General features: G+C 40.5%; 1 protein-coding gene across 1 annotated transcript; it reads right to left on the bottom strand.

Annotated features, from left to right (window-relative positions):
- Positions 1–11256: 11256 nt before the first annotated feature.
- Positions 11257–15543, bottom strand: LOC119264804. The gene is made up of 2 exons (XM_037543782.1): positions 14513–15543; positions 11257–11283 (listed from the first exon to the last, which is right to left on the bottom strand). The coding sequence occupies exon 1, from the start codon at positions 15398–15400 to the stop codon at positions 14528–14530; it is 873 nt and encodes a 290-aa protein (XP_037399679.1). The 5' UTR covers positions 15401–15543; the 3' UTR covers positions 11257–11283; positions 14513–14527.
- Between the last annotated feature and the right edge of the window lie 5215 nt (positions 15544–20758).

The raw sequence follows: 20758 nt of genomic DNA, 5'->3' as shown, positions 1-20758 counted from the left end.
AATATGTTACTAAGTGAGGTAAATCTGCAAAAGCTGAGAGAAATATGTTATTACCAGGTAAATCTGCCTGAGCTGAGTGAAATATGTCATTAACTGAGGTAAATCTACAGAAGCTGAGTCAAATATACCATGAACTGAGGTAAGTCTGCAGAAGTTGAGTGAAATTTGCCATTAACTGAGGTAAATCTGTCATTAACTGATTGAAATATGTTACTAAGTGAGGTAAATCTGCAAAAGCTGAGAGAAATATGTTATTACCAGGTAAATCTGCAGAAGCTGAGTTAATTATGCCATTAACTAAGGTATATCTGTAGTAACAGAGGGAAATATGTCAGTAACTGAGGTAAATCTGCAGGAGGTGAGTGAATTATGCCATTAACTGAGGTAAATCTGCCTGAGTTTAGTGAAATATGGCATTTACTGAGGTAAATCTGCCTGAGCTGAGTCAAATATGCCATGAACTGAGGTAAGTCTGCAGAAGTTGAGTGAAATATGCCATTAACTGAGGTAAATATGTCATTAACTGATTGAAATATGTTACTAAGTGAGGTAAATCTGCAAAAGCTGAGAGAAATATGCCATTAACTGAGGTAAATCTGCAGAAGCTGAGTGAAATATGGCATTAACTGAGGTAAATCTATAGAAGCTGAGTCAAATATGCCATGAACTGAGGTAAGTCTGCAGAAGTTGAGTGAAATATGCCATTAACTGAGGTAAATCTGTCATTAACTGATTGAAATATGTTACTAAGTGAGGTAAATCTGCAAAAGCTGAGAGAAATATGTTATTACCAGGTAAATCTGCAGAAGCTGAGTTAATTATGCCATTAACTGAGATAAATCTGTAGTAATTGAGCGAAATATGTCAGTAACTGAGGTAAATCTGTCATTAACTGAGTGAAATCTATCATTAACTGAGTGAAATATGTTACTAAGTGAGGTAAATCTGCAAAAGCTGAGAGAAATATGTTATTACCAGGTAAATCTGCCTGAGCTGAGTGAAATATGTCATTAACTGAGGTAAATCTACAGAAGCTGAGTCAAATATACCATGAACTGAGGTAAGTCTGCAGAAGTTGAGTGAAATTTGCCATTAACTGAGGTAAATCTGTCATTAACTGATTGAAATATGTTACTAAGTGAGGTAAATCTGCAAAAGCTGAGAGAAATATGTTATTACCAGGTAAATCTGCAGAAGCTGAGTTAATTATGCCATTAACTAAGGTATATCTGTAGTAACAGAGGGAAATATGTCAGTAACTGAGGTAAATCTGCAGGAGGTGAGTGAATTATGCCATTAACTGAGGTAAATCTGCCTGAGTTTAGTGAAATATGGCATTTACTGAGGTAAATCTGCCTGAGCTGAGTCAAATATGCCATGAACTGAGGTAAGTCTGCAGAAGTTGAGTGAAATATGCCATTAACTGAGGTAAATATGTCATTAACTGATTGAAATATGTTACTAAGTGAGGTAAATCTGCAAAAGCTGAGAGAAATATGTTATTACCAGGTAAATCTGCAGAAGCTGAGTGAAATATGCCATTAACTGAGATAAATCTGCCATAGCTGAGTGAAATCTGTCATTAACTGAGTGACATATTTTACTAAGTGAGTTAAATTTGCAGAAGCTGAGTGAATTATGCCATTAACTGAGGTAAATCTGCCTGAGCTTAGTGAAATATGCCATTAACTGAGGTAAATCTATCATTACCTGAGTGAAATATGCCATTAACTGAGGTAAATCTGTCATTAACTGATTGAAATATGTTACTAAGTGAGGTAAATCTGCAAAAGCTGAGAGAAATATGTTATTACCAGGTAAATCTGCAGAAGCTGAGTGAATTATGCCATTAACTGAGGTAAATCTGCCTGAGTTTAGTGAAATATGGCATTTACTGAGGTAAATCTGCCTGAGCTGAGTGAAATATGCCATTAACTGAGGTAAATCTGCAGAAGCTGAGTGAAATATGGCATTAACTGAGGTAAATCTATAGAAGCTGAGTCAAATATGCCATGAACTGAGGTAAGTCTGCAGAAGTTGAGTGAAATATGCCATTAACTGAGGTAAATCTGCCTGAGCTCAGTGAAATATGGCATTAACTGAAGTAAATCTGCCTGAGCTGAGTGAAATATGCCATTAACTGAGGTAAATCTGCAGAAGCTGAGTGAAATATGCCATTAACTGAGGTAAATCTACAGAAGCTGAGTCAAATATTCCATTAACTGAGGTAAATCTTTCATTAACTGAATGAAATCTATCATTAACTGATTGAAATATGTTACTAAGTGAGGTAAATCTGCAAAAGCTGAGAGAAATATGTTATTACCAGGTAAATCTGCAGAAACTGAGTGAATTATGCCATTAACTGAGGGACATCTGTAGTAACTGAGGGAAATATGTCAGTAACTGAGGTAAGTCTGTCATGAACTGAGTGAAATATACCACTAACTGAGAGAAATCTGCCATAGCTGAGTGAAATCTGTCATTAACTGAGTGAAATATTTTACTAAGTGAGGTAAATCTGCAGAAGCTGAGTGAAATGTTATTACCAGGTAAATCTGCCTGAGCTGAGTGAAATATGTCATTAACTGAGGTATATCTACAGAAGCTGAGTCAAATATACCATGAACTGAGGTAAGTCTGCAGAAGTTGAGTGAAATTTGCCATTAACTGAGGTAAATCTGTCATTAACTGATTGAAATATGTTACTAAGTGAGGTAAATCTGCAAAAGCTGAGAGGAATATGTTATTACCAGGTAAATCTGCAGAAGCTGAGTTAATTATGCCATTAACTGAGATAAATCTGCCTGAGCTTAGTGAAATATGCCATTAACTGAGGTAAATCTATCATTACCTGAGTGAAATATGCCATTAACTGAGGTAAATCTGTCATTAACTGATTGAAATATGTTACTAAGTGAGGTAAATCTGCAAAAGCTGAGAGAAATATGTTATTACCAGGTAAATCTGCAGAAGCTGAGTGAATTATGCCATTAACTGAGGTAAATCTGCCTGAGTTTAGTGAAATATGGCATTTACTGAGGTAAATCTGCCTGAGCTGAGTGAAATATGCCATTAACTGAGGTAAATCTGCAGAAGCTGAGTGAAATATGGCATTAACTGAGGTAAATCTATAGAAGCTGAGTCAAATATGCCATGAACTGAGGTAAGTCTGCAGAAGCTGAGTGAATTATGCCATTAACTGAGGTAAATCTGCCTGAGCTTAGTGAAATATGCCATTAACTGAGGTAAATCTATCATTACCTGAGTGAAATATGCCATTAACTGAGGTAAATCTGTCATTAACTGATTGAAATATGTTACTAAGTGAGGTAAATCTGCAAAAGCTGAGAGAAATATGTTATTACCAGGTAAATCTGCAGAAGCTGAGTGAATTATGCCATTAACTGAGGTAAATCTGCCTGAGTTTAGTGAAATATGGCATTTACTGAGGTAAATCTGCCTGAGCTGAGTGAAATATGCCATTAACTGAGGTAAATCTGCAGAAGCTGAGTGAAATATGGCATTAACTGAGGTAAATCTATAGAAGCTGAGTCAAATATGCCATGAACTGAGGTAAGTCTGCAGAAGTTGAGTGAAATATGCCATTAACTGAGGTAAATCTGCCTGAGCTCAGTGAAATATGGCATTAACTGAAGTAAATCTGCCTGAGCTGAGTGAAATATGCCATTAACTGAGGTAAATCTGCAGAAGCTGAGTGAAATATGCCATTAACTGAGGTAAATCTACAGAAGCTGAGTCAAATATTCCATTAACTGAGGTAAATCTTTCATTAACTGAATGAAATCTATCATTAACTGATTGAAATATGTTACTAAGTGAGGTAAATCTGCAAAAGCTGAGAGAAATATGTTATTACCAGGTAAATCTGCAGAAACTGAGTGAAATATGCCATTAACTGAGGGACATCTGTAGTAACTGAGGGAAATATGTCAGTAACTGAGGTAAGTCTGTCATGAACTGAGTGAAATATACCACTAACTGAGAGAAATCTGCCATAGCTGAGTGAAATCTGTCATTAACTGAGTGAAATATTTTACTAAGTGAGGTAAATCTGCAGAAGCTGAGTGAAATGTTATTACCAGGTAAATCTGCCTGAGCTGAGTGAAATATGTCATTAACTGAGGTATATCTACAGAAGCTGAGTCAAATATACCATGAACTGAGGTAAGTCTGCAGAAGTTGAGTGAAATTTGCCATTAACTGAGGTAAATCTGTCATTAACTGATTGAAATATGTTACTAAGTGAGGTAAATCTGCAAAAGCTGAGAGGAATATGTTATTACCAGGTAAATCTGCAGAAACTGAGTGAAATATGCCATTAACTGAGGGACATCTGTAGTAACTGAGGGAAATATGTCAGTAACTGAGGTAAGTCTGTCATGAACTGAGTGAAATATACCACTAACTGAGAGAAATCTGCCATAGCTGAGTGAAATCTGTCATTAACTGAGTGAAATATTTTACTAAGTGAGGTAAATCTGCAGAAGCTGAGTGAAATGTTATTACCAGGTAAATCTGCCTGAGCTGAGTGAAATATGTCATTAACTGAGGTATATCTACAGAAGCTGAGTCAAATATACCATGAACTGAGGTAAGTCTGCAGAAGTTGAGTGAAATTTGCCATTAACTGAGGTAAATCTGTCATTAACTGATTGAAATATGTTACTAAGTGAGGTAAATCTGCAAAAGCTGAGAGGAATATGTTATTACCAGGTAAATCTGCAGAAGCTGAGTTAATTATGCCATTAACTGAGATAAATCTGCCTGAGCTTAGTGAAATATGCCATTAACTGAGGTAAATCTATCATTACCTGAGTGAAATATGCCATTAACTGAGGTAAATCTGTCATTAACTGATTGAAATATGTTACTAAGTGAGGTAAATCTGCAAAAGCTGAGAGAAATATGTTATTACCAGGTAAATCTGCAGAAGCTGAGTGAATTATGCCATTAACTGAGGTAAATCTGCCTGAGTTTAGTGAAATATGGCATTTACTGAGGTAAATCTGCCTGAGCTGAGTGAAATATGCCATTAACTGAGGTAAATCTGCAGAAGCTGAGTGAAATATGGCATTAACTGAGGTAAATCTATAGAAGCTGAGTCAAATATGCCATGAACTGAGGTAAGTCTGCAGAAGCTGAGTGAATTATGCCATTAACTGAGGTAAATCTGCCTGAGCTTAGTGAAATATGCCATTAACTGAGGTAAATCTATCATTACCTGAGTGAAATATGCCATTAACTGAGGTAAATCTGTCATTAACTGATTGAAATATGTTACTAAGTGAGGTAAATCTGCAAAAGCTGAGAGAAATATGTTATTACCAGGTAAATCTGCAGAAGCTGAGTGAATTATGCCATTAACTGAGGTAAATCTGCCTGAGTTTAGTGAAATATGGCATTTACTGAGGTAAATCTGCCTGAGCTGAGTGAAATATGCCATTAACTGAGGTAAATCTGCAGAAGCTGAGTGAAATATGGCATTAACTGAGGTAAATCTATAGAAGCTGAGTCAAATATGCCATGAACTGAGGTAAGTCTGCAGAAGTTGAGTGAAATATGCCATTAACTGAGGTAAATCTGCCTGAGCTCAGTGAAATATGGCATTAACTGAAGTAAATCTGCCTGAGCTGAGTGAAATATGCCATTAACTGAGGTAAATCTGCAGAAGCTGAGTGAAATATGCCATTAACTGAGGTAAATCTACAGAAGCTGAGTCAAATATTCCATTAACTGAGGTAAATCTTTCATTAACTGAATGAAATCTATCATTAACTGATTGAAATATGTTACTAAGTGAGGTAAATCTGCAAAAGCTGAGAGAAATATGTTATTACCAGGTAAATCTGCAGAAACTGAGTGAAATATGCCATTAACTGAGGGACATCTGTAGTAACTGAGGGAAATATGTCAGTAACTGAGGTAAGTCTGTCATGAACTGAGTGAAATATACCACTAACTGAGAGAAATCTGCCATAGCTGAGTGAAATCTGTCATTAACTGAGTGAAATATTTTACTAAGTGAGGTAAATCTGCAGAAGCTGAGTGAAATGTTATTACCAGGTAAATCTGCCTGAGCTGAGTGAAATATGTCATTAACTGAGGTATATCTACAGAAGCTGAGTCAAATATACCATGAACTGAGGTAAGTCTGCAGAAGTTGAGTGAAATTTGCCATTAACTGAGGTAAATCTGTCATTAACTGATTGAAATATGTTACTAAGTGAGGTAAATCTGCAAAAGCTGAGAGGAATATGTTATTACCAGGTAAATCTGCAGAAACTGAGTGAAATATGCCATTAACTGAGGGACATCTGTAGTAACTGAGGGAAATATGTCAGTAACTGAGGTAAGTCTGTCATGAACTGAGTGAAATATACCACTAACTGAGAGAAATCTGCCATAGCTGAGTGAAATCTGTCATTAACTGAGTGAAATATTTTACTAAGTGAGGTAAATCTGCAGAAGCTGAGTGAAATGTTATTACCAGGTAAATCTGCCTGAGCTGAGTGAAATATGTCATTAACTGAGGTATATCTACAGAAGCTGAGTCAAATATACCATGAACTGAGGTAAGTCTGCAGAAGTTGAGTGAAATTTGCCATTAACTGAGGTAAATCTGTCATTAACTGATTGAAATATGTTACTAAGTGAGGTAAATCTGCAAAAGCTGAGAGGAATATGTTATTACCAGGTAAATCTGCAGAAGCTGAGTTAATTATGCCATTAACTGAGATAAATCTGTAGTAATTGAGCGAAATATGTCAGTAACTGAGGTAAATCTGTCATTAACTGAGTGAAATCTATCATTAACTGAGTGAAATATGTTACTAAGTGAGGTAAATCTGCAAAAGCTGAGAGAAATATGTTATTACCAGGTAAATCTGCCTGAGCTGAGTGAAATATGTCATTAACTGAGGTAAATCTACAGAAGCTGAGTCAAATATACCATGAACTGAGGTAAATCTGCAGAAGTTGAGTGAAATATGCCATTAACTGAGGTAAATATGTCATTAACTGATTGAAATATGTTACTAAGTGAGGTAAATCTGCAAAAGCTGAGAGAAATATGTTATTACCAGGTAAATCTGCAGAAGCTGAGTGAAATATGCCATTAACTGAGATAAATCTGCCATAGCTGAGTGAAATCTGTCATTAACTGAGTGACATATTTTACTAAGTGAGTTAAATTTGCAGAAGCTGAGTGAATTATGCCATTAACTGAGGTAAATCTGCCTGAGCTTAGTGAAATATGCCATTAACTGAGGTAAATCTATCATTACCTGAGTGAAATATGCCATTAACTGAGGTAAATCTGTCATTAACTGATTGAAATATGTTACTAAGTGAGGTAAATCTGCAAAAGCTGAGAGAAATATGTTATTACCAGGTAAATCTGCAGAAGCTGAGTTAATTATGCCATTAACTGAGGTATATCTGTAGTAACAGAGGGAAATATGTCAGTAACTGAGGTAAATCTGCAGGAGGTGAGTGAATTATGCCATTAACTGAGGTAAATCTGCCTGAGTTTAGTGAAATATGGCATTTACTGAGGTAAATCTGCCTGAGCTGAGTGAAATATGCCATTAACTGAGGTAAATCTGCAGAAGCTGAGTGAAATATGGCATTAACTGAGGTAAATCTATAGAAGCTGAGTCAAATATGCCACGAACTGAGGTAAGTCTGCAGAAGTTGAGTGAAATATGCCATTAACTGAGGTAAATCTGCCTGAGCTCAGTGAAATATGGCATTAACTGAAGTAAATCTGCCTGAGCTGAGTGAAATATGCCATTAACTGAGGTAAATCTGCAGAAGCTGAGTGAAATATGCCATTAACTGAGGTAAATCTACAGAAGCTGAGTCAAATATTCCATTAACTGAGGTAAATCTTTCATTAACTGAATGAAATCTATCATTAACTGATTGAAATATGTTACTAAGTGAGGTAAATCTGCAAAAGCTGAGAGAAATATGTTATTACCAGGTAAATCTGCAGAAACTGAGTGAAATATGCCATTAACTGAGGGACATCTGTAGTAACTGAGGGAAATATGTCAGTAACTGAGGTAAGTCTGTCATGAACTGAGTGAAATATACCACTAACTGAGAGAAATCTGCCATAGCTGAGTGAAATCTGTCATTAACTGAGTGAAATATTTTACTAAGTGAGGTAAATCTGCAGAAGCTGAGTGAAATGTTATTACCAGGTAAATCTGCCTGAGCTGAGTGAAATATGTCATTAACTGAGGTAAATCTACAGAAGCTGAGTCAAATATACCATGAACTGAGGTAAGTCTGCAGAAGTTGAGTGAAATTTGCCATTAACTGAGGTAAATCTGTCATTAACTGATTGAAATATGTTACTAAGTGAGGTAAATCTGCAAAAGCTGAGACAAATATGTTATTACCAGGTAAATCTGCAGAAGCTGAGTTAATTATGCCATTAACTGAGATAAATCTGTAGTAATTGAGCGAAATATGTCAGTAACTGAGGTAAATCTGTCATTAACTGAGTGAAATCTATCATTAACTGAGTGAAATATGTTATTAAGTGAGGTAAATCTGCAAAAGCTGAGAGAAATATGTTATTACCAGGTAAATCTGCAGAAACTGAGTGAAATATGCCATTAACTGAGATAAGTCTACAGAAGCTGAGTGAAATATGCCATTAACTGAGATAAATCTGCCATAGCTGAGTGAAATCTGTCATTAACTGAGTGACATATTTTACTAAGTGAGTTAAATTTGCAGAAGCTGAGTGAATTATGCCATTAACTGAGGTAAATCTGCCTGAGCTTAGTGAAATATGGCATTAACTGAAGTAAATCTGCAGAAGCTGAGTGAAATATGCCATTAACTGAGGTAAATCTGCCTGAGCTCAGTGAAATATGGCATTAACTGAAGTAAATCTGCCTGAGCTGAGTGAAATATGCCATTAACTGAGGTAAATCTATCATTACCTGAGTGAAATATGCCATTAACTGAGGTAAATCTGCAGAAGCTGAGTGAAATATGCCATTAACTGAGGTAAATCTGCCTGAGCTCAGTGAAATATGGCATTAACTGAAGTAAATCTGCAGAAGCTGAGTGAAATATGCCATTAACTGAGGTAAATCTGCAGAAGCTGAGTGAAATATGCCATTAACTGAGGTAAATCTACAGAAGCTGAGTCAAATATTCCATTAACTGAGGTAAATCTTTCATTAACTGAATGAAATCTATCATTAACTGATTGAAATATGTTACTAAGTGAGGTAAATCTGCAAAAGCTGAGAGAAATATGTTATTACCAGGTAAATCTGCAGAAGCTGAGTGAAATATGCCATTAACTGAGGGACATCTGTAGTAACTGAGGGAAATATGTCAGTAACTGAGGTAAGTCTGTCATGAACTGAGTGAAATATACCACTAACTGAGAGAAATCTGCCATAGCTGAGTGAAATCTGTCATTAACTGAGTGAAATATTTTACTAAGTGAGGTAAATCTGCAGAAGCTGAGTGACATGTTATTACCAGGTAAATCTGCCTGAGCTGAGTGAAATATTTTACTAAGTGAGGTAAATCTACAGAAGCTGAGTCAAATATACCATGAACTGAGGTAAGTCTGCAGAAGTTGAGTGAAATTTGCCATTAACTGAGGTAAATCTGTCATTAACTGAGTGAAATCTATCATTAACTGATTGAAATATGTTACTAAGTGAGGTAAATCTGCAAAAGCTGAAAGAAATATGTTATTACTAGGTAAATCTGCAGAAGCTGAGTGAAATATGTCATTAACTGAGGTAAATCTGCAGGAGCTGAGTGAAATATGGCATTAACTGAGGTAAGTCTGCAGAAGTTGAGTGAAATATGGCATTAACTGAGGTAAATCTGTCATTAACTGAGTGAAATCTATCATTAACTGATTGAAATATGTTACTAAGTGAGGTAAATCTGCAAAAGCTGAAAGAAATATGTTATTACCAGGTAAATCTGCAGAAGCTGAGTGAAATATGCCATTAACTGAGGTAAATCTGTAGTAACTGAGGGAAATATGTCAGTAACTGAGGTAAATCTGCAGGAGCTGAATAAATTATGCCATTAACTGAGGTAAATCTGCCTGAGCTTAGTGAAATATGGCATTTACTGAGGTAAATCTGCCTGAGCTGAGTGAAATATGCCATTAACTGAGGTAAATCTGCAGAAGCTGAGTGAAATATGGCATTAACTGAGGTAAATCTGCCATAGCTGAGTGAAGTCTGTCATTAACTGAGTGACATATTTTACTAAGTGAGTTAAATTTGCAGAAGCTGAGTGAAATGTTATTACCAGGTAAATCTGCAGAAGCTGAGTGAATTATGCCATTAACTGAGATATATCTGCCTGAGCTTAGTGAAATGCCATTAACTGAGGTAAATCTGCCTGAGCTGAGTGAAATATGCCATTAACTGAGGTAAATCTGCAGAAGCTGAGTGAAATATGCCATTAACTGAGGTAAATCTATCATTACCTCAGTGAAATATGCCATTAACTGAGGTAAATCTGCCTGAGCTTAGTGAAATATGCCATTAACTGAGGTAAATCTGCCTGAGCTTAGTGAATTATGCCATTAACTGAGGTAAATCTGCAGTATCTGAGTGAAATATGCCATTAACTGAGGTAAATCTATCATTACCTCAGTGAAATATGCCATTAACTGAGGTAAATCTGCCTGAGCTTAGTGAATTATGCCATTAACTGAGGTAAATCTGCAGAAGCTGAGTGAAATATGGTCTTACCAGGTAAATCTGCAGAAGCTCATTGAATTATGCCATTAACTGAGGTAAATCTGCAGAAGCTGAGTGAAATCAGCAAAACAGCAAGCAAAATTTATTTATATAGCGCTTTTTACAACAGGTGTTGTCACAAAGCAGCTTTACAGAACAATCAGCATTACAGAGAGAAGAGAAAAGAAGAGAGAAACTCCGGGTCCGAGCCCCCATGAGCAAGCCAGCGGCGACGGTGGCAAGGAAAAACTCCCTAAAAGAGGAAGAAACCTTGAGAGGAACCAAGACTCAGAAGGGGAACCCATCCTCCTATGGTCGACACCGGACAGCGAACATTATTAGTAAGAAGTATTATAGTAAAGTGGGAAAAGAAAGAGAGAGATCTGAGGGTGAGGACTGCACAGCGCTGTACAGCAAGAAGCTCAGTGGTGGTCAAACCGGTCCAGAAGGCTGGTGAGCAGCGGCACCAATCAAGGCAGTAGAGGCAACAGCATCAGGCGCACAGGATGGGCAGCTGATCAGCTCGGCAGAGAAAGGAGAAGAAAAAAAAAACAGAGTTAATACTGTAAAGAGTGGCTGACCACAGATTACAGTAAAACAGAGCGTAGAGTGTAGACTCCAGCAGGTCTAGACCTGACAGGGAAGACTAATCACCAAATGCTTGACTGTACAAATAAGTTTTTAGCCTAGACTTAAAGATTGGGGCTGTGTCTGATTCCCGAACATTGGCAGGAAGATTATTCCAGAGCTGGGGGGCTTTGTATGAGAAAGCTCTCCCCCCTGATGTAGCTTTATTTATTCTAGGTACCAGTAGTAGGCCAGCACCTTGTGATCTAAGTAGGCGTGATGGTTCATAGTAGGAGAGGAGCTCACTCAGGTACTGAGGGGCGAGCCCGTTTAGAGCTTTATAAGTCAGTAATAGAATTTTATAATCAATGCGAAATTTAACTGGTAACCAGTGCAGGGCTGATAAAACTGGACTAATATGGTCAAACTTCCTAGTTCTTGTGAGGACTCTGGCTGCAGCGTTCTGGACTAGCTGAAGCTTGTTAAGGCTTTTGCTGTGACATCCAGACAGCAGGGCATTACAATAATCTAGCCTTGAAGTGATAAATGCATGAACTAGCTTTTCTGCATCCTGTAGAGATAATGAATTTCTTAATTTAGCGATATTGCGGAGATGCAGGAAAGCTGTTCTAGTGATATTAGATATATGTGTGTCGAAGGAGAGATCAGCGTCTATCATGACACCAAGATTTTTAACAGATAGGCTTGATGAAACTGAGAGATTGTTAAGTTTTAGTGTTGAGTTAGACAGTCTGTGTCTGGCTAATTTTGGACCAAGAAGCAGGACCTCTGTTTTATCTGAGTTAAGTAACAGAAAATTATTTGACATCCAATCTTTTATGTCTTTTACACAGTCCTCAATCTTGGCAAGTTTAATTTTATCATCCGGTTTACTTGATATGTATAACTGGGTGTCATCTGCATAACAGTGGAAATTTATGCCGTGTTTACTGATAATGGTGCCTAGTGGTAGCATATATATTGTAAATAATATAGGTCCTAAAACAGAACCTTGTGGAACACCATAAATTACTTTTGCACGAACAGATGATTCACCCTTTACATTAACAAACTGATATCGATCGGTGAGGTAGGACCTGAACCAGGAAAGAGCTGTTCCTGTTACCCCTACAAGGTTTTCTAGTCTATCTAGTAGGATAGCGTGGTCTATTGTGTCGAATGCTGCACTAAGGTCAAGGAGGACTAACAATGACACATTTCCTTGGTCCGTGAAAAATAGAAGATCATTTATAATTTTTACTAATGCTGTTTCTGTACTATGATGTGGCCTAAAACCAGACTGAAATTTTTCGTGTAGATTATTCCTATGCAAATAAGGGCTTAATTGTTTTGCTACCACTTTTTCCAGGATCTTAGATATGAAGGGGAGATTTGAGATGGGTCTATAATTTGATAGTTCACAGGGATCGAGGTTAGCTTTCTTAATCAGCGGTCTAATTACTGCAAGTTTAAAAGTTTTTGGGATATATCCGAGGCTAAGAGAGGAGTTTATTATTGACAGAATAGGCTTTGTTATTTCTGGTAAGATTTCCTTGAGTAGACCTGTAGGGATCGGGTCCAGAATACAGGTCGATGGTTTTGCAGAAGAGACTATTTTGATTAGTTCATTTTCTTGGAGTAATGTAAACGATTCCAGCATATCTGGAGTGACTCTAATATTCTCAGGGTCTAGACTGGAATTATAAGCCACCAGGTTTGTGGAGTTTAACTGTGTGTTCAGAATTGTCTGTCTAATTTTTTCAATTTTATCACTAAAGAAATTCAGAAAATCATTGCTGCTATAGGCTGATGGTATCTGGGGTTCAGTGACTCTTTTGTTCTCTGTCAGTTTAGAAATTGTACTAAATAGTAATCTGGGATTGTTCTTATTGTTTTCTATGAGAGAGGAGAGATAGGCTGAACGTGCTGCAGTAAGAGCTCTTCTATAGTGTATAAGGCTCTCCTTCCAGGCGGACTGGAACACTTCTAATTTAGTCAGACGCCATTTTCGCTCTAGTTGCCTGGCCGTCTGTTTTAGAGTTCGAGTGTGATCATTATACCACGGGGCGAGTTTTTTCTGCCGTACTATTTTGCTTTTTAATGGAGCTACACTGTCTAACGTAGATTGAAGAGTATCCTCTAAGAATTTGGTCATAGTATCTAACTCAGTAGGATCGGATGGACAGCTGACTGAAGTTGATAACTGCGGGAGGTTTCTGATAAAGCTGCCAGCTGTGGAGGAAGTTATAGTCCTCTTAACCTGGTAGCATGGTGATGAGCGCATATTACCACTAAACTGGATTTTGTATGAGATTAAGTAATGGTCTGAGACGGCTGTGCTCTGGGGGAGAATGGCTATCTTGGTTATCTATGTCTACACCAAAGGTCAGTATTAAGTCTAGAGTGTGGTTGAGGTGGTGTGTGGGCCCATTTATAATTTGGGTGAATCCCATGGAGTCTATGATAGATATGAATGCCTTACTTAGTGTGTCGTGAGGGTTGTCGATGTGGATATTAAAATCTCCGACAATTAATATTTTATTTGAAAACGTTATTAGGCTTGATAGAAACTCAGAGAATTCCTGTAAGAACTGAGAATACGGACCGGGTGGCCTGTAAATTGTGATTAATAGAAATGAATGTTTATTTGTTCCTTGCTCAAGTATATTGAGTACAAGAACTTCAAAAGAAGAAAATGTAGGTCCTGCTTTCTGGTTCACGCCTAAAGCTTTAGCATGGATGGTTGCTATACCTCCACCCCGACCGCTTAAACGAGGGCTGTGTGCATAGCTGTAGCCTGCGGGAGTGGCTTCATTTAGACTAAGGTACTCATCGGGTCTAATCCACGTTTCTGTGAGGCACAGAGCATCAAAACCATGATCTGTAATAATTTCATTTACAATAATGGCTTTAGATGCCAGGGATCTAATATTAAGCAGGCCGAGTTTTAGACCAAAGGTGCGGTCGTTGTAAACTGGTGTAACTGGTCTGATATGAATGAGGTTACTAAGGCAAACGTTTCGAGGCTTTTTGATGTGTTGTTTTATTCGGGGAACAGACACAGTCTCAATTGTATTTATACAATAAGCATTTGTAGAAGTGCTAGCAATCGGCTTATTTCTAGCAGTAACACTAGCATGGTGAGCAGTAACATTTCTATTTTTGCCGCTACTTACGTGGCCGCTTTGAAGTCAGCGGATGGCCCTCTCGATGTTCCGTGAGAGGACGACGGACCCCAGAGGACTAGGGTGAAGCCCATCCCTCCGGTAGAGCGCTGGCTGCTCCCAAAACGAGGACCAGTTGTCCACGTAGCCCAACCCGTTGCAGGCGCACCAGCCGCGGAGCCAGGACTGCAGCGCGAAGAGCCTGCTGAACCGCTCGGATCCCCGCCGGTAGGTGGGAAGAGGGCCGGAGATGACGATCCTAGTGTCCGTCTTCTTCCTGGCGGTGTCCAGTAGCGTCTGGTAGTGCTCCTTCAGGACCTCGCTGCGCCGGTCGGAGATGTCGTTGGTCCCGACGTGGATAACCATGGTCCCGAAGGCGTCGCGTCTGCGGAGGGCTGAGGGGAGCCGCTTGGCGATATCTAGAACCCGTGCACCTGGAAAACAGGAGACAGTGGCGCGGCTGTTTACACCTCTTACTCTAACATGGCGGACAATAGAGCTACCAATAACATAAACCGAGTCCTGTGCGGAGCGCCGAGGCGCTGGGGCGGGCGACGGGGCCCGAGGCGTAGGTGAAGGCGTAGGCGGTGGGCTGAGGGCGGCGAAACGGTTGCAGGAGGTGAAGACCGGCTGGGGTGGCGGTGAAGGTCTGGAAGGCCGTCTGCGGCGCTGGCGTTCCCAGGGACCAGGTGCGGCTGGGGCTGGCGTGAGAACGGCGTCTCCCGGTGTACGAAGAGACAAGGCTGGCGCGACCACCGAGGGGGAAACTTCCCGGGAGGCTTCGAGCTGCAACTTCCGCTGAAGGAGCTCGTCCTGCCTCTTCAGGAGGGCGGTGATGTGACGGTCCAAACGGGCCAACTCAGCGCTCAGGGCCTGGAGAGCTCGGTCCTGGGAAGACATGTTGAAACCTGTGTAAGAGAAGAAATAGAAAGAGAGAGGGAGAAAACAAAAAGAGGGAAAAGGCGTGAGGGGTTAGCGGTCTGAAAGTGTTAATTATTGAAGTGAAAGTTGAACGCTGCTCAATCTGAAGTTCTAAGCTGTGGTGCTCTCTGTCGCTCGCAGTGACGTGCTCTCTGTCGCTCGCAGTGACGTGCTGATCTGTCATTAACAGTGAAATATGTTACTAAGTGAGGTACATCTGCAGAAGCTGAGTGAAATATGTTATTACCAGGTAAATCTGCAGAAGCTCATTGATTTATGCCATTAACTGAGGTAAATCTGCAGAAGCTGAGTGAAATATGTTATTACCAGATAAATCTGCAGAAGCTCATTGAATTATGGCATTAGCTGAGGTAAATCTATCATTAAATGAGTGAAATATGCCATTAACTGAGGTAAATCTTCCATAGCTGAGTGAAATCTATCATTAACTGAGTGAAATATGCCATTAATTGAGGTAAATCTTCCATAGCTGAGTGAAACCTCTCATTAACTGAGTGAAATATGTTACTTAAGCTCGGTCCATGCTGCGTGCCCGCCACAGAGAGACACAATGGCCACACGAAACACATCACTCACTGTGACATCAGTGGATGTGTGCAGGACCTTGAGGAGAATAAATCCACGGAGAGCAGCCGGCCCAGACAACATCCCCGGGCGTGCTCTCAGAGTTTGCTCATCAGAACTGGCTGATGTGTTTGTGGGCATATCAATCTGTCCCTCGTGCCATCCTGCTTCAAGTCCACCACCATCTTACCCCTCCTAAAGAAAAGCATTGTGACCTGCCTAAATGACTATTGCCCTGTTGGACTCACCCCAATCGTGATGAAGTGCTTCGAGAGAACAGTCATGATTCACATCCAAGAGACCATTCCGAACACTATAGACCCTCTTCGGTTCGCATGCTGTCAGAACAGGTTCACAGACGACGCAGTGAACACAGCCGTCCACACAGCCCTGGAGGGCAAGGACACATATGTCAGAATGCTCTACATTGACTACAGCTCAGCATTTAACACGGTCATCCCACACAAACTCTCAGAAAAACTCCTCACCCTCGGACTGACACCTGCCCTCTGCAACTGGGTGCTGAGCTTTCTATCAGATAGACCCCAGTCAGTCAGAGTCGGCAGCCGCACATCCAGAACAGTCAAGAACAGTCAGCACAGGGGTCCTTATATACAATGAAAAGCTTACTTTGCTCCTCGCTAAGAATGCCAAATATAACATTTAAAAAAATACAAAAGAGTATATATCAAGAAATAACGCAATGTATAAATTACAGTGGTATGGATGGATAGTGCTGTGCCTTGCCGGGAACATGATTATTTGCAGCAGAAATGAGTGCTAAAGTGCAATAGTGCAATTGTAAACACAACGGTGATGCAGCTGGTCAGGAGGCTCTCAATGACGCAGTTGTAGAAGTTGCTGAGGATCACCGGAGACATCCCAAACTTCCTCAGCCTCCTCAGGAAGTACAGCCGCTGTTGAGCCTTTCTGACTAGCTGCTTGGTGTTCAGTGACCATGTGAGGTCCTCACTGATGTGGACACCCAGGTATTTAAAGCTGCTCACCCTCTCCACCTCGAGCTCCCGGATGAAAAGTGGCCGATGAGGTCTCCTCTCCTTCCTCATGTCCACTATCAGCTCCTTCGTCTTGTCCGTGTTGAGGATGAGTTTCATCACACCATGGCACCAGTCTGGTCACCTCCCTCCTGTAGGCTGCTTCATCTCCACCAGTGATACGTCCTATCACTGCTGTGTCGTCAGCAAACTTCAGGATGATGTTGTCCTTGTGGGAGGCGACACAGTCATGGGTGAACATGGTGTAGAGAATAGGGCTGAGGACGCAGCCCTGTGGAGTGCCGATGTAGGTGGTGATGCTGGCTGAAGTCCTGTTGCTGATCCTGACAGACTGGGGCCTGCCAGTCAGAAAGTCCAAAAGCCAGTCACAGAGGGTGGGGTGCAGGCCGAGTGTGGAGAGTTTGTGGGTGAGTTTGTGTGGGATGACCGTATTGAAGGCTGAGCTATAGTCAACAAAGAGCATCCTGATGTAGGAGTCTTTGTTTTCCAGGTGGGAGAGGGAGTAGTGAAGGGCAGCAGCGACTGTGTCCGAGGTGGATCTGTTGTGATGGTAGGTGTACTGCAGGGGGTCCAGCGTGTCCGGTATGCTGTCATGGATGTGGGCCAGCACCACTCTCTCAAAGCACTTCATAATGATTGGAGTGAGAGCTACTGGTCTGTAGTCATTCAGGCAGGTGGGGGGGGGCTCTTCTTAGGAATGGGGACAATGACTGTCCTTTTGTAGCAGGTGGGAACAATGCTCTGGCTGAGAGAGAGATTGAAAATGGAGGTCAGTACATTAGCCAGCTCGTTCGCACATGCTCTGAGGGCCCGCCCAGTAATCTTGTCTGGTCCTGGTGCCTTGTGGGGGTTGATCTTTCTCAGAGCTCTGCAGACCTGGCCTGTTGATACTGACAGAGGGGGGGCAGGGGTTGTGTGTTTCTATTCACAGACCATCAGGCTGGTGAACACCTCACTTACTACCTCTTCCCCCCTCCCATTCTGAACTGATTTAACCTTGCACTCAACAACTGCACCTTACCTACACTGCACTGCTGCTGTTAGAACAATACTGTTTACATCTGTTACTGCACAGAGTAATATTGTTTACTGTTTACATCTGTTACTTGATGCACTTTATGAACAGCTGCTCTATATATTCGCACATACGCACATGTAACTTTAATTTTATTTCAACTTTGCACATACTGCACATTTTTTACTTTTAATTTTTACTACTGTTTTTAGAGTTATTCTTATATTTTCTTTTTTATTCTCTTAAGATTATATTTGGTGAATGGAGGAACAGCAAAGTAAGAACTTCATTGTACAGTGTAACTGCCTGTTCTGCTGTGCACATGACAATAAAACTCTTGAATCTTGAACATACATGTATATATATTTATATATAAATTTATATATATTTAAATTTATATATAAAACTTAGTTACTTTCTGTAGATTGAAAGAGCCTCACCACAGGCATTTCATATGTAACCCCACTGTTCTGGTCCCTTAATAAAGCAAGTGCAACAGTAAGTTGGTTCTGAGCTTACTAGAATCACATCTTTTGGAGCCTGTTTGAGTGTAATCAGAGGAAATACAGCAGTTAGTCAGTATTGTGCTTCTCTACTCTTACAGCTGTAATGCACCAAAGAAATCACATCAGTTCAATATAGCATTCAGACCACATGGGGCACAGAGCAGGCATAGCTAGCTGTGGTTGAAAAACAGGTACAGCTCATGCTTAGCAGCCTTTTTTAATGATGCAAACAAAGCATTACCAATAAAAACTAAAATGTACATTCTGCACGTGTTACAACAGCGTGGCTTCGTAGTAAAAGAGTGCGGGTACTAGACTGGCCTGCCTGCAGACCAGACCAGTCTCCCATTGAAAATGTGTGGCGCATTATGTAGCACTAAATACGACAACGGAGACCCCGGACTGTTGAGCAACTGAAGCTGTACATCAAGCAAGAATGGGAAAGAATTCCACCTACAAAGCTTCAACAATCAGTGTCTTCAGTTCGAAAACGCTTATTGAGTGTTGTTAAAAGGAAAGGTGATGTAACACAGTGGTAAACACACCCCTGTCCCAACTTCTTTGGAACATGGTGCAGGCATCAAATTCAAAATGAGTGAATATTTGCAATAAATAATAAAGTTTATCCTTTTGAACATTAAATATCTTGCATCTAGTTAGGATGCCTCCTGGACGCCTCCCTTGGGAGGTGTCACAGGCAAGTCCACCTGGGAGGAGACCCCGGGGAAGACCCAGGACACGCTGGCGTGACTATATCGCCCAGCTGGCCTGGGAGCGCCTCGGAATCCCTCTTGGAGAGCTGGTGGAAGTGGCTGGGGAAAGGGAGGTCTGGGCCTCATTGCTTAGGATGCTGCCCCCGCGACCCGAACCCCGGAGAAGCGGAAGATAATGGATGGATGGATGTATTCTGTTTTAATTTATGTTTTACACAACGTCCCAACTTCATTGGAATTGGGGTTGTATATATGTGTAATAATGTGTTCCATGTTTTATATACACACCAATATCTATATGTAATAACAATGTCTCATATATCATATACATGTAAGCATTTATATGTAATAATATATTTCATATGTTTTATATAAAATTAAAGCGATAGTCTAGAATAAAAATCTAGTTTCCCCCATTTCACCCCAGATATAGCCACTCAGCTTAGACATGTTTGGTGTCTGAAGTTTGTTTCTTTAGTCGTAGCTCTGGAGCTACGAGGCTAACGTGGCTAAGTAGTGGAAGCCTGTAGTCCCCGTTACAGCCAGTTAGCCAACTGCATTGGTTTCACACTTGCTTGTCTCAAACCAGGTGGAGTTGCTCAGTGGTTTCTGATACTGTGTGACAGACTGTTATCTATAAACATGGACTAAGGCACACATGGCCAAACGTATGTGGACAAATGCATCCCATTCCAAACTATGGGAATTAATGTTGGTTCCCCCATTGCAACTAAAACAGCCTCTATTCATCTGGGAAGCTTTCTACAAGATTATGGAAAGAGTCCATTCAGAAGAGCATTTGTGAGGTGAGACACTGATGTTGGATGAGAGGGTCTGACTCACAACCTCCGCTCTAGTTCATCCCAAAGTTGTTCAGTGGGGTTGAGGTCAGGTCAGCTGTGAGGCCACTGGAGTTCCTCCACACCAAACTGGTCACTCCATGTCTTTATGGAGCTGCTTTATGCTCAGGATCTCAGTCCTGCTGGGACAGGAAAGGCTCTTCCCCAAACTGCTGACACAAAGCTGGAAGCTTAACTGTGTAAAATGTCTTTGTGCTGTAGCTTCAACATCACCCTTCACTGGAACTGAGAGCCCATACCCTGAAAAACAGTCCAGCCTATCATCCCTCCTCCACCAAACTTTACTGTTGGCACTGTGCATTCCAGTAGGTAAAGTTCTCCTGACATCCACCAAACCCAGATCACCATCAGATTGACAAATAGAGAAGCTGATTCATCACTCCAGAGAACACGGTTTCACTGCTCCAGAGTCCAGGTGGAGGCGCTTTACACCCCTTATATGCAATTATCATTGCATATAGTGATCTTAGGTTTGTGTGCAGCTGCTCAGCCATGGAAACCCATTTCATGAAGCTCCTGATGCTCAGATCTTGTGCTGATGTTGCTTCCAGAGGTAGTTTGGGAATTTTTTTACATGCTATGTGCTTCAGCACTTGGCAGCCCCACTCTGAGAGTTTGCATGGTCTACCACTTCACAAGTAT

The sequence above is a fragment of the Pygocentrus nattereri genome, chromosome 12 (genome assembly GCF_015220715.1).
Source record: "Pygocentrus nattereri isolate fPygNat1 chromosome 12, fPygNat1.pri, whole genome shotgun sequence".
In the NCBI taxonomy this organism is placed as follows: Eukaryota; Metazoa; Chordata; class Actinopteri; order Characiformes; family Serrasalmidae; genus Pygocentrus; species Pygocentrus nattereri.
This window is presented reverse-complemented; position numbering and strand designations above follow the sequence as displayed.

What these genes read in the sequence shown, in the direction of transcription:
- LOC119264804 (XM_037543782.1), bottom strand. Translation starts at nt 15,400, where the DNA reads ATGTCTTCCCAGGACCGAGCTCTCCAGGCCCTGAGCGCTGAGTTGGCC.